Source organism: Pyxicephalus adspersus, chromosome 4, assembly GCF_032062135.1.
Source record: "Pyxicephalus adspersus chromosome 4, UCB_Pads_2.0, whole genome shotgun sequence".
NCBI lineage: Eukaryota > Metazoa > Chordata > Amphibia > Anura > Pyxicephalidae > Pyxicephalus > Pyxicephalus adspersus.
In genome coordinates this window covers 56360589-56374849 of record NC_092861.1, presented here as the reverse complement: position 1 = coordinate 56374849, position 14261 = coordinate 56360589, and the positions used below count along the sequence as shown (strand labels likewise).

The following is a 14261-nucleotide window of genomic DNA, read 5'->3' as shown; positions in this document are numbered from 1 at the left end:
ATGAGGCATGATATCTCAATTTACAAGAATACTGACATCATGGACGATATGGTGGCGAGGATGAAAAATCCAATGCAATGCTTTTAGATTAAGTGTTACGTAACGTTATCACTGAAAGAAAATATTGTTTTATTGTTGATGGCATTGGAGCTGTAAAATACTAACAAATGAAGTAGTTATTTAGGACAGTGAGGCAGTAAAAATAATATTTCATGATGCTGATCATTTGTAACCCGTAGAGCTGACTTAGTTTTGTCTCATGTGAAGTATTACACTTGCAAAAAGAACCCTCTCTCACAACTCCATATTCCAAATTTAGAAAGTCAGAGTTTGGAATTGAGAAACTGCTTGCTTTTCCTTCTCTCTTCTATTTCTCCACAGAATATTGAATTTCCAGGTAAACATTTAAATACCTATATAGGTACTGTTTTACTTGGCAAAGGACATTCTTTGCATCTAGACAATCAGCCATTATCTGTCCCAGACAATCCCAACAGACAAATTAGGTCTGGAGATCCATTGCAGTAGGACACAGGCACACCCTGGTGAGGTCATTCATCTGCTTGTGTCTCCTGTTAGTATGCCTACTGTAAACACTTGTGCACTGAGTGACTTATTGAGCCATCTCTCCCTCTCCAGTTCTTTAGGCTGTTCTAAAGAAATTATATGAGGCGGTAAAGAAGACTGATTTAGGTACCTAGTTTTTAAGTACCAGAAGGGCCAGCTTCCTGCAAACTAACCTTAAGTAAGCAATTTTTGTAACTTGTAAGGCTAGTTTGCTCATAGGCCATCAAAACAGGATGAACACTGTATGCCATGAAAGGGCCAATACATTTGTTGCATTGTCAGTGTTTTATAGTGCCTCAGTGTTCCTAGGTACATATTCTGAATCACAAATAATTGTAAAGCAATGACAAATTACAGCTCAGCCCTACCATTTGCAAATAAAATATGTTTCTGTATCAATCTCAATTGCATATGTGTAGGGAGCACAACATACCATTTCTTACAGATACTTGTACAGTTTTTGGTACACATCTAGTCAAGTACCAGGATAAATACAAGTTCTATAAATAAATACAAGTTGATGAATCATATTTACGATAAAAGTTTAATCCGAATCATAACTTTTTTTTTTATTATAGAAAGTAGAATGGTTAGAACCTCTGACAACATTTATTTTCTGACTTTCAAATAACTTGTAAGACAACTGTCAGCATTCATGCCCCTATAGGAAGATATTACTCTATTAATATTCTAACAAAAACTAAATTCTGGATTGTGAGTGATAAGGTTTAAGAGTGTGGACAGAGGGGGTTCAGGACGACTAGTAAACCAGTTCACAATAACTGGTAAACTGGTTCAGGATAACTAATAAAAGTGTCATAGATTCCATGTACTCAAGTTTCAAGGCTCTGAAAATTAAATCTGCAACTGGCTTTGTGTAAAGAAACCATATTAATAACAAAAATGACAAATAATAACAGGAGAGCTATATTTCTAAACCCAGACGCTTTGATCTGTCAGCACTTACTGGCTCATTATATAAAAACCCGAGTCCTTCAGCTGCAAAGCGTATGATCTCAGATTCCAGTCTGTGACGTCTCATAAATTCTTCAGCCTCCTGGAAAAACCAACAAATGTCTATTAGCAGGAAAATTCCTTATATAACGTAATATATAGATGTTCGTGTACATTATTTTCTGGTAACCACCTAAATATCAAGCAGCCAACTAACCGACATAATCAGAGGTTTACAAACCATTCAATATTACTATGCAAGAGATATTTTTAAGCAATTGTTTGGCTTTGTGTGCCCTTATCAATTGTCCTGCTTCAGCATTCCAGGGTCTATGGCACTTATAGCAAACATTAGTTATTTACACTACTTGCCCTGTGAGATCTTTGCCATCATAGGATACCAGTAAGCTTAGTTTCGGTTAGTTAAAAGCTACCCTGATTTGTTTGCTTTCCTACCATTTTTGTTCACAGAAAGTTTAGATTCAAAATATGGGTACTCCAGCTTACCTTCCTAGGCTTGATGTCAGTTGGATCCAAATAATCTTGCAGAAGACTCTCATAAAAGCTGACATTTTCCAAAACATCTTTATCTTCTGGATGGAAGAGCAAGTAGGACCTGGCACATTGCAAGGCTTTCAAGTGATCTCCAACTTGATGGAAAAAAAAAAAAGCATTGTTTTTTAGAAAAAAAAAAAACAGATTATGACTGTTGACCTCTGACAAAAAATTGCCAGAGTTATGCTCTAAAGGACAACTTTCTTTTTGGTACACGTAGTCCTCTAAAAGCAGAGCACCTGGTCTTATACTCAACTTCATCCTTGCTCCAGCAATATTACTGGTTATACTCCAGTCTCCATTCAACCCATTCTTATTGTGGACTCAAACTGTCCTGAAGAGTACATTTTTCCCTATAGAAATGAAGAAGAATGTGGTGCAGATGAGCATGCCCAAAAAATAGAAGGTTCCAGACTTTAAGGATTACTCTATTGAGGACAAGGTGAGTAGAAGACCAGGTGGGCTGAACTCCAAAGGAGGGCTGTATTTATTTAGGAACATCTTGTACCAAAAGGTACACTTGCCCTTTAAAGAAAGAATATAAACAGTTGCAAACTGGTAACAAGTTGAAATCCTGCTTTAAAATAGACACCATGATGAATCTCTTATTTACTCCCATGGGTCAACTGTAAAATGTCTTCCACTTTGCTACACAAGGCCAGACTTCCCCGATTTAAGGATTTAGCCCACCAGATACCACTCCTTTTATGTAGGATCCACAGCAGCCAATAAAGAGCTTGTCATTGAACAGGACCGTGAAATTCAAGTTGGTTAGACAACGTTTTAACCTAAGCAAATTCATACATTCTTAAACAAAGGTTTTTTATTTATGGAAATGTGTAAAGAGAATTTATTCTTGTCCATACCAGGCAATCAGGTCCAGTGGTTATCAGAACAAACAGAAAGGACAAACTTTTGCCACAGGGACATAGGCAGCAAAACATAAAAGGGATTGGAAAACTTTCCCATTTTATACAAATTTAAGGAAGTTTAGGCTTTACACATAATGGGTGCATACCTCATAAATGACCTCTGAAGCTTAAAAAAATAATTTGGAATACAATTAAATGAGGAATAAAAGCAATATTACCTCTGTAGTAACTGAATTGGAGGAAGTCATAATGTAAGGGAAGGAAGTTCTCAATTGGTGATAGGCGTCCAGGTCGCGTGGCCAGGTCTCTTATGCACTCATGCTCGCAGACTATAATCTGTATATAGTGGTCTATAAAGATAAAAGGGAAAGGTAAAACGTTTCAAAACTCAAACTGACTCTCAAATGGTTAGTAATTTAACTGCTCATATTTTTTATTTATTTTTTTACAATGACCACATGTATATTAGGAAATTAATTTCTGAGGCATTTGTTAGCACCTATCAAAAGCAATTCCCAAAAATCTGCTAGGTAATCTTGTTAAAATAAAAGTAGAAAAAAAGCATCTATTGGTCACCTAAAACATTTTCTTAAAAATGACGTGGCTAATGGCTTGCAGACCTTGTCCACAAGACATTCTTTGCTATCTGACCAACTTTTCTTTTATGGTTTCAATCCATCTCCACATGTCAGCATCATCAGCACCAAGTCTTATGGAGCCACACTGAGTAGTAAACCAATTAGCAAATATTGTCTGGGTCATAAAACAGACTGGCCCTGAAACACTTTATCTTGATTATTAGCCATTATAGTTTAGTATACAAGCAGTTTGCTGTCGAAGACCAAGTGACCTCTTACAGGATAATTGTATAGCTGGATCAGTATCACAGCTCAGTAAAAGCTTCCATATGTGCAATTTCTGAGAGATCGCTGAGATGCAGACATGTCATAGTAGATTTGTGATAACAATAATCAGTTATGCCAAGACCAAAGAGCATCTATTGTAATTAAATCAACCAGTTTAATTTACCAAAAACAGTTGTTTTTTATTATAGTGTTACTGGGATTCACTAGACTAATAATTATTCATCACAAAGCATGGGAAAAGGTATAATGGCAAAGACCATTGGTAGTGGTCCACTTTCTCAGCACTCTCAGATCCAAAAATAGTTGTCCTAATATTTTCTTTGAAAATGTGCAATTCTTAAACCTCAGAACATACTTAAGTAAATACAGCCAACAGCACTTTCAGGGTAAGCACTGCTCCCATAAAACTCTGGTTGCAGAACTCATTCCAGTACATGCAGCTCAGCACTCATGTTAGCACTGCTCTCAAAGCATTCTTATGAGTAACATGCAGTCTTTGTGGGACAATGAAGGACATGCTGGAGTCTGAACTAGTGATTCACAACCAGGGTTCTGTGGAACCATAGGGTTTTAAAAAATTTGATTGGGTTTCCTTGAGCAATGAGCAATTTGTCCCTCCCAGGACCATTACCATTGACACCAATTATCTTTTTGGCTTTCTGTAAGGGTGACATTCCTCCCACTGAGCGTCACTCCAATTTACTGTGAAAAAAAGTTTGAGAAAGCTCTGAACGGTACCAGTCCAACTTAACATACATTAATAAAGTCATTTGTGCCATATTGTTAAAATATCCAAAAAGGCATTTTTGTCTGTTCTGCGTCTCCAGGACAGGAAAATACAGTAAATCTCTCAATCTGGAGGCAGCAAAAAATAACAGAGGTTTTAATGCTTTCTCCACTGTGTTAGAAAACATACACATACATTACATACTTTACATGATGGATTATAACCCAGGATTCACACTGTACAAACACCTATCAACAATCAAGCACAAAGTTAATCAGTTCAGTCATCACCTTCAAGTTCTTAATACATGGCATTGCAAGTTTGCAAATTTACAAGCTCGTTCCCAGATGTGGAGGTCTATACTTGTTACTGTCAAGAGATGCTATTCAAAGAAATGTGGTACGGATGGCCGTTCTCCATATTCCACACGTTATAAATCACAATTAGGTTTTCTTCACTGAAATATTATATTGTTCTCCTTAAAATACCCATTGTCATCTATCACTAACATACATGTTACAGTCAAGGGCCCCAGACCACTACATTTATTATGCAGGTAACAGAAATATATCACTTTAAAACTGCAGCTATATCAATGCCAGAGATACAAATTCTATGAAGGCATAACACAGCAATCAAAATATCAAGCTGAACTCCAGCCTCACCTTCACTATAAACAGGGACATATCATCTCCTCTCCTCCACTAAAAAGGTTTCCTCTGATTTCACTGTACATTTTTTGGATGTGAACTTTTTTTGTCCATTAAAGCTGCAGTATGATGGACAGAACAAGTTTTTTGCTGGTTGGACAACATCCAGCATCAACTTGCCCTTTCCTTCCCAGCTTTATTGACAATATTCCACCGTTGTCCACTGGATTTTAGTTCTTTCAATCAAAAAGGCTCAGAATCACATGCAGGCTACACATGACATCCCCCCATGAATTAATTTGAATATGTTTTACCTTCTACAAAGAGCCAACCTGCTGCTTGCATCAGTGTTGAGGACTTTTCAGAAGAGTACTGTGGCAGGGTGCTCTGATTATCTCTTGTACAAAACGTACAGCCTCCTTCTAATCAAGATCTGTCTACACTGCAAAGAGCACAGTTGTCAAACACAAGGCCCACAGGCTGAATCAGGCCCGTCTGGCCATTTTAGGTGGCCTGTGGTTAGTGTGCCTCATCCAAGCGCCTGACATTTGCAGGCAGAAGGACCCAGTCCCAGAAAGCTGGGTAGAAGCAGGTTGGTCCACACAAGTGCTTGACTGCACTGCAGGCAGAAGGACCCAAGTTGCTTCTTCACACTCCTGCCGAGACCCAGCACTAAGCACGACTGTGCCAGAGCCCCGATCCTGCTGCTGCTGCTTCAGGTATGGAATCTCAGTAGGATGCTACATTAGCAATGTCTCCAGACTCAGAGGCACAGGCCTCAGCCGCAGCACAGTCCATGGCTCCATTCCCCTCACATAGACAGGCCAAGACAGGCTAGGATAGGTCAGGTACACTGACCTCAAGAAAAGCTGATAAGAACAAAAAAGCAATCACTCCCAAAATGTCCAAGAGAAAAGTTGATGCAGAAGAGAGACAATTTAATGAAAGATCGAAAAGCGAATACATGTTCATGCTTCACGAAGACAAGCAGACAAGCATGTTCTTATTTTCAGAACATGAGTATTGCATGAGGATGACGTGAAATATGGTGCCTCAGGGTGAGGAAGGATCTATACTTCTACTAAGACTATGTATTTCAAACAAAAGTTTGGGGCCTGACAGTCTGTGGTTTAGATTTCGGCCCCTTATGTGATTTGAGTTGGACACCCCTGGCATAGACAATCAAGATCTCTAGTGAGCATACAGCTGGAGATAAAATGAGATATATAAAGAGAATATAACAGTTTCATCTTAAAAACTTATTTTACATGTTGATGAGCAGGAAGGAATAAACAAGGGAATGCTTAAAATACGCAGATTAAACATCACATTTTATGGTATTTGGAAGTTGCATATTTTTGATAAGCAGTTTCTGCAGTTTGCACTATAATGCAAAAAATAACACTGGGGAACAATTTTGAACACATTTTTTGTTAACTTCAATTTTAAGCTTATTAACACTAAAATAGGTATGTTGATTCTGAAAGTGCAGTTTTTTTTCTTCTATCACGTCAGGTTTTTTTCTCTACCGCTTAACATAATGCGATTACTGCAGCGTGGATTTGTATAGGCTATTCAATTACATGCAAGACAGTGTGGTTAGAGGAGCAAATTCGTTTTTTAACTTAACACACGTATTTCCTTTCTTTCAGTTCATGTCTGGCTCTGCTGTTTCATGTCCTATGTGCCTAAACAACCCTGATTCATTTTGTTATTTCTGTGGCAGTTTTATCATTCCCAAAGTGCAAATATCAGCACATTTGTAGAGCAAGCCTATTTAACATATTTTAAAGTTAAACTTGGTGATCAAGATAAGTTTTGGGCCCCTCATAAGGTGTGCAAACAGTATTTCGAGGGTTTACGGATGTGGACAAAAGGGAACACGTGATAAGATGCCATTTGGTATATCTATGGTTTTGTGAGAGCCAGGAGATCATTTCAGTGACTGTTACTTTTGTATAGTGAAAACTTCAGGATATAACAAGAAAAATAAATGTAATAGAGTATCCGAGTCTACTATCGGCTATACACACAGTGGCTCATTCAGAATAAACCCCAGTGCTGGTTTTCGTTACACTACCCTCTCTTGAAGAACGTGATTATGGTGATGAACTATGTGACCACAATGATGAAGAGTTTGAAAATGAAGAGGACTCTGTTCGTAAAGGATTTGATCAGCATGAGTTAAGTGATTTGGCACGTGATTTGGGACTATCAAAGAAGGCTTCAGAACTCCTAGCATCAAGACTGCGCAAGAAAAACTTGCCTGAAAAAGGAACGATGGTATTGTACTTTCGAACCAGAGAAATTGCACTTCTGCAGTACTTTAGAACTGACAGTGGATTTGTGTATTGCCATAACATACTTGGTTTATTGGAGGAACTGGGAATTCCAATCTATAACTTAATTGAATGGTGACTATTTTTAGATAGCTCAAAGCAGAGCTTAAAGTGTGTCCTCCTTCACAATTGCAATAAATTTGGGTCAGTCCCAATTGGCCATTCAGTTTCTCTTTGTCAAGAATATGCAGACATAAAGAAAGTCATTGAGTTGTTGCATTATCACCAACACATCTGTGTTGACCTTAAAATGGTATGCTTCCTTCTTGGTCAGCAACGCGGATACACCAAGTATCCCTGTTATCTGTGCATGTGGGACAGCAGAGCTCGTGAGAGGCAATGGGTGGAAAGGAATTGGCCTCCAAGACCTGCCATAAAACCAGGTGATACAAACATTCTACATGAGCCACTTGTTGATAGAAATAATAATTTATTCCCGCCTCTGCACATGAAACTGGGTCTGATGAAGCAGTTTGTTAAAGCTTTGCCAACTGAAGGAGACTGTTTCAAGTACCTCATTTTGGCATTTCCTAGCCTGTCAATTGAAAAAAATAAAGGCCGGTGTGTTTGATGGTCCACAGATTCGGCAGCTCATCAAAGATGAATTTCATCAGGACAACGTCAGAAGTCGAAAAGAATGCTTGGTTATCATTCAAACCCATTGTCTAGGACTTTCTTGTAAACACACAAGCAAATAATTACACAGAAATTGTCAAGAAACTCTTGGAGAGCTACAAAATGCTTGGTTGCAATATGATCATCAAGGTGCATTTTCTGCATAGCCATCTTTCTAATTTCCCAGAAAACCTTGGTGCAGTCAGTGATGAGCAAGGTGAACGATTCCACCGAGATTTGAAGGTCATGGAAGGACGGTATCAGGGTAGATGGAATGTACATATGATGGCCGACTATTGTTGAAGCATCCGGCAGGATTGTCCTAACACTGAACACCCCAGGAAAAGCTAAAAGCGTAAACCTTTACCATAACTGCTTACCTGATTCATTTTAAAATGTTTTACTGTAAAAAAAAATGTCATAGAGTAACAATAAATCCCTTGTATGAACAAAAGAAATTTAAATAAGCAGTAAGCAGCAAGTTAATTCATAATTTTTTCATTGTATGTAAAGTGTGTATGTTTTTTGACAAAAATGAAGGGTACCCTGTATTGTAAAAACTGAATGTGATAGCAAAAAACTGGGGTCATTTCAGGATTCACCACCCAAAAATTTGTAAAAAACAAGTGTAAAGCTGCGTACACACTTCCAATTTTTATCGTTGGTAAACGAACGGCGAACGATCCTGCACGATATCTGCGAACGATCGTATGGCACCGATCCTGTACCTACAGATAAGGACACGATCGTTCAAAGATATTGTACACACGATAGATGCAATCGTTTGAACGATACAGGAAGTGACGTGCACCACAGGAAGTGAGCGAACGTTCGTTCACCACGCATGCTCAGACCATGGACGATCACTGAACGACCGTACACACGATAGATGGTCAACGATCGTCGTCCAATCTGATCCGCCGGTCCGGTCATTCATTTCCAACGACTATCCTCGTTCGTCGGCGTCATTGGTTACTTTTTTTACGAACGATTTTTGCCAATCGGTCGTTCATCGTTTGTTCGTCGTTCATTTCCAACGATAAAAATTGGAAGTGTGTACGCAGCTTTAGATCTAACTCAACAAAAATGCGTTCCCCAGTGTAATCTTTGCTGTATGATAAAAAAAGTCTTTGCTCTCTTAAGCTGTACACAAACAAGAAAACAATATCTACGGTGTAGGTAAGGGTTAAAATGCTGACATTTCAATATCAGTCTATGCCTTCCTACCTTAATGACAACTATTTATTTGATTTCCTATAGGGGCATCAGAAAGGAGAATAATTGAGAGAATATCTTCCAGATGTTGTCAGATGCAGTTGTGTTCTGCATTTTGCAGTGTGGATGAGGATGTTACATGATGAAGTGGAACAAATAGCTCAAGCCTTTATACTACATTGTTGGTAATTCCCTGACTGGACAAAACATGTGTATCCCCTGGAAAATTTATCGTCACCCCTTGTTTCGTCAGAAAGAGTATTGTACTTTCCCATGACTTTCCATCTCATCAGTAAGTGTATTGGACAGAACAAAACCTAATCAGTATTCTTCTGTACCTAAAAATTATCCAGACCCAGCTTTTTTGTATATACAACGTCCCTAGTGTATCGTAATCTAGTTCCACAAACCTGCTTCTTACATTATTCATAAGAAAGTAATTTCCTCATAAAGGATGAACATCATACAACCAATATATCTGAACTTAATTTAAGTAGTTTGAGCAGGAATTTATGTTTCCATATAGAAAAAACCTGTAATAATGATGGAAGAGGCGGTACATGGTTAGTGCTGTGCAGCTGTTTGTGGACAGGAATAAGATGTTACAGTTACCATTAAATAGACATATTGTAGGAAGGTTTTAATGCAACAGAGTAGGTAGAAAAAATGAATACATCATGAACAGAAATCCAAGCATGCCATTTTTATAAATTATAACATTGGAGTGGAAGTTTGTACTAGAGCTATCCTCCTTGCCAAAAACAAGGCATTTTGGCTTAGAGTCAAGTTTCATTTTAATCAAAATTCCTGACAAAGTAGATAGGGAACATCTGTGTGTTTTGCCTTCTGAAGGTCATGTCCACCTATTCATGGTATTTTCTGATTAAAATTATCACTGTTGTGAAACTCTCCTCTGCAGAAGGAATATAATGAGGTCTGTATGGGGTCAAACGGGGCAGCAATGGTCTGAACAACGTTACACCTAAAATACTCTTGCAATGTGCACAAACTGGAACTACCTTCAACTTGACAATAAGCTAAGTCTACGCTCAAGATATGTATAGGCATAACATTTACATATTTCTGAAATAATGTGAAGGGCAGTTTGAGACAGCTCTAATCCTAACCTTATGGCATCTTTCAGGGTTGGCATTCTTCTAGTACAAATCTGCCTGTGTGTGTTCCATATGCATGTTTTTTTCTGTAATGTAAAATCAGTTTGGCTTCCCTGGTGCTGTGTAAAAATATGGTAATAGAAGTAGATTTGGAAACTGAGTGACAATAGAGTAATATACAGTAATATTTAGCAAATTACATTTTATCACTAAAAACACTTTTAAACATTAGATTACTATTAAATGGCACATAACTATTTTAGGTAGCCATATATAACACCCTTTTTTTGTTATTTATCAGTCTGCCTGTAAGCACTGATAGCTGAAGTGGCATCTGTTAACGGTTGTGATATTTTATGCAGCTAATAAACAATGAGTTAATGATGGCAAAGTGTTGGGCGCAGGAACAATGGGGTAAGGATGTAGGATGATGTAACGATTGGCATAACTTTGACAATGTGATAGCTAGATGAATTGTTAAAGAAGATCTAAAACGAAAAGTCTTGTGGCGTGTTCCCAGTATGCAGTGGTAAGTACCAAAAAAATGTGCAAAAGACATACAACCAATGAACAAACAAGAGGGCCATGGACACCTAAAGCTAAATTAGGCTCATGAAGTAAGGGGGCTTGTCAGTTTGCTACGATGCCCTAAAATACTACTGAAACACAAATGAATGAAAAAGTTAATACTCAGCAAAAAAAAAAAAAAAACTGTACATATTCCGTGTACTGAATATGGAGCTACATAGCTGCCAACTATGCTTGTCTGTGTCCATGTTTGACCCCTGTTCCCTATTGAAAACACTTGAATGAGCACATGAGCATTAGAACTGGACCCTGAAGTAAAAGGAAGGCATGTCTCGGTCTGATAAATCATGTAGATGGCTGAGTATATGTGCAACATTGAGAAAAGCATTTGCAAAGCTTTTATCCAGCTTTAAAGCAGAACTAAGCCCTGTTTATACTCTGCCGTTCCCAGTCCATCGCAGGAGCTGCCATCTTTATCCTTGTTGCCATCTTGATTGGCAGTGCCAGGTTGTTGTAACTTCCATGCAGGCACTCATTCATTCTCGCCATCTTTAGAGGAAGCTGGGATGTGCTGGGTATCCTGTCTACCAACGCTTGCATGAATGTCCATGCACAGCTAATCAGTTTTGACACCTTAAAGGGGTGATTGGGAAGTAAGTATACTTTATTGCAGAAGGGTTAGTTCTATGTTGTGCAGGTTAAACACAGATTTTAATAATAGTGTCATTGCTGATCCCCAGCAAAAAACCTGGAATCCTGGCTTTTCATGTCGACACATATTGACTCAGAACTTCTGTAGGTGACTTGGAACGAACATGAATTTCAGATGTTTTGATGCTAATCTTATCTACTGTTTGCTGACTTCCATCATGAGGCAGAGGTTAAATTTCCATCTTTATATATTCTTTAGCAAATAAATGAAAAAAATTTATTTTTTCCTATTAAGAAGTGTAGGCTAGGTAAATTTTTGACATATTGTCATAGCTGTGTATTACGCAAATGTATCTACCAGCAGAGAAAATCTCCAGCACATGTCGTTCTTGGATTCTAGGTTAGAGCTCTTTAGGACTTCTAGGAATCTTTTCAGGAAATGTATTCTGGCAATTTACACCCTGCTTGTGAGTGTACATAATGAAGAGTTTATATTTTAAATCATGGTAGCTTTTATTAATATTTCCCCCCTCACAAAATAGCCAGCAGTTTAATTTTGGCACACAATTCCCACGATAGGCTAAAATGATTCACATTATTTAACAGAGTCTTCCAAAAGGCAATGGATTGTGGTTTCCCTGCCAAGAAAACAGATTAATGCTGAAATACAGAGCATATATCCCAGAAAGTATACAGCAGATGATGCATGGATCCAGACTTCCAGGGAGAACCAAATATGTCCTTGTGACAGCTGCTTTTTATGTTACTGCTATTTCAGAGCAATTAAACTTATAAGAATAAAGGTTTTGATAAGTGTTACCTGGGCTTAGCACCAAGTCTAATGTGCCAGTGGTATGAAAAACAGACGAATAAGCTAAGCAAAAAAAAAAAAAAAAAAAAGATATCTGGTCCCTATTGCGTAATGAGATAATGTTTGCTTCTACTTGAATCTTTTTAAAGCTAGAATATTATAGCTCCCCTGGGATCTTTTATTTTATAGATTTGGCTGCTACTCTAGAAGTTATCCTGAATTTACTTAGTTGCTATAGCTCCGTCTTTCCATCATCCCAAATATTTTGTGGGATCACCGAGTAAAGCAACTGAAAAAGTTAAGCATTCACTTAAAATGTGTTCTTTATGGTTGATGATGTCATTTTATGGAAATTCTGAGTCAGGTTTGGAATCCCTCTCTTCAGAGCCAGATTTATGACTTCCAGCTTGGTCAACTTTTGTTTGATGACCTCAGCTATCAGACAAACTCTAGCAAGGGTGCCCATAAATCTATGGGTGACACTAATGCTCCTGAAAAGTAAATATGACCCAGCTTGCTCCTGTCCATACTGATATTTACTATGGCATATCTCCTGCTAAATGCCACATGGACAGCAGATGACATCAAAATAACAGAAAGAGAGAAGCCAAAAAAAGACCGCAACTGAGACAGCAATAATTTATAGTACAAATTCAAATAATTCTCATTAAATAATAACTATGCCATTTTCTATTTTCAATAAAATTGATTTTTTACATGGTGGGTAAATCAAAGTATTAAATCAAAAGGGTGGGTATAGCAGTCAGACAACTTAATAGGAATATTACCATTATTATTTAACCTGTATTACTGCTCCATATAATTCCAGCAGTCTCTGGATACAGGAGTGTCTTGTGGTGTTTTTTATAACCAACAGTACACATACATTGTGTTACCTAATTTATGGACTTTATGGTAAATCTGGTTCTTAGGGGTCTAAAATACAAAAAAATACTTGGATCATTGTTTGGCTTGAATTTCCTGTGTATACTACTTTCAGATATGTGCTGTTCTTGCCTGGTCATGATAGATTGTGTTTAAGATTACCGATATGAAAAATGTGCTCATGTCATAAGCCAACACAAAAATAGAAGAATGACATACTAGATCTTGTACTTATAAACATTTACTCAACCTGCTGAGAATATGGAAAAATGTTATGAAGCCAATTTGTGTTCTGGATAGAGTCCAGATTTCTGAACCTTTCCAATTGCATTAGAACAGCTCGAAGGATAGGAGGCATTCAATGTGTCATGTAGTGTATTGTAGTATACCATAATTATTTTTGCATGAGCATGCACAGTATGTATATTTTTCACCTTATGTATGGCTGATTGAATATACGTTTTTTTCATAGGATCTGATAGTTCTAAAGATACGATTGGCAGCATAAATGCTAAATGCCCACATGCAGCCCTCTGCTGCTTGTTGTACAGCCCATGACCTAAATAGCCTGTAGTGAGAGTAAAAAACTGGGCCTGATTTATTAAAGTTGGATCACCCAGGTTTACCTATGATATTCTATCTTCTTATTTCTTGGAGAAGTCCCATAGTCCCATAGACTCTACAGGTGCTCAATTGTAAGGCCACATAATTTCCAATCCCATCTATGAGTAGACACTTTGTTTTTTTTTCTTGTTCGCCATTACTGCAATAATGTACATGTGTGTATAGATCAATGTTGGTGGTGGTTTTAAATTGGTTCTCCTAAAGGACTAAGTGTGCCAACCCAATATTAATAATATTTGAAAAAAGAATGGAAAAGAAGGGCTTTGTGGCAAATAAAAGTATTGTAT

General features: G+C 37.7%; 1 protein-coding gene across 3 annotated transcripts in view; it reads right to left on the bottom strand.

Annotated features, from left to right (window-relative positions):
- The window catches only part of P3H2 (prolyl 3-hydroxylase 2), an 82372-nt gene that overhangs the window by 14279 nt on the left and 53832 nt on the right, over positions 1–14261 (bottom strand). For all 3 annotated transcript variants that reach the window (XM_072408240.1, XM_072408241.1, XM_072408239.1), the window contains exons 4-6: positions 3167–3298; positions 2029–2171; positions 1535–1624 (exon numbers count right to left, since the gene is read on the bottom strand). In XM_072408240.1, the coding sequence (XP_072264341.1) occupies positions 1535–1624; positions 2029–2171; positions 3167–3298 (365 nt within the window). The remainder of the gene's footprint in view (positions 1–1534; positions 1625–2028; positions 2172–3166; positions 3299–14261) is intronic.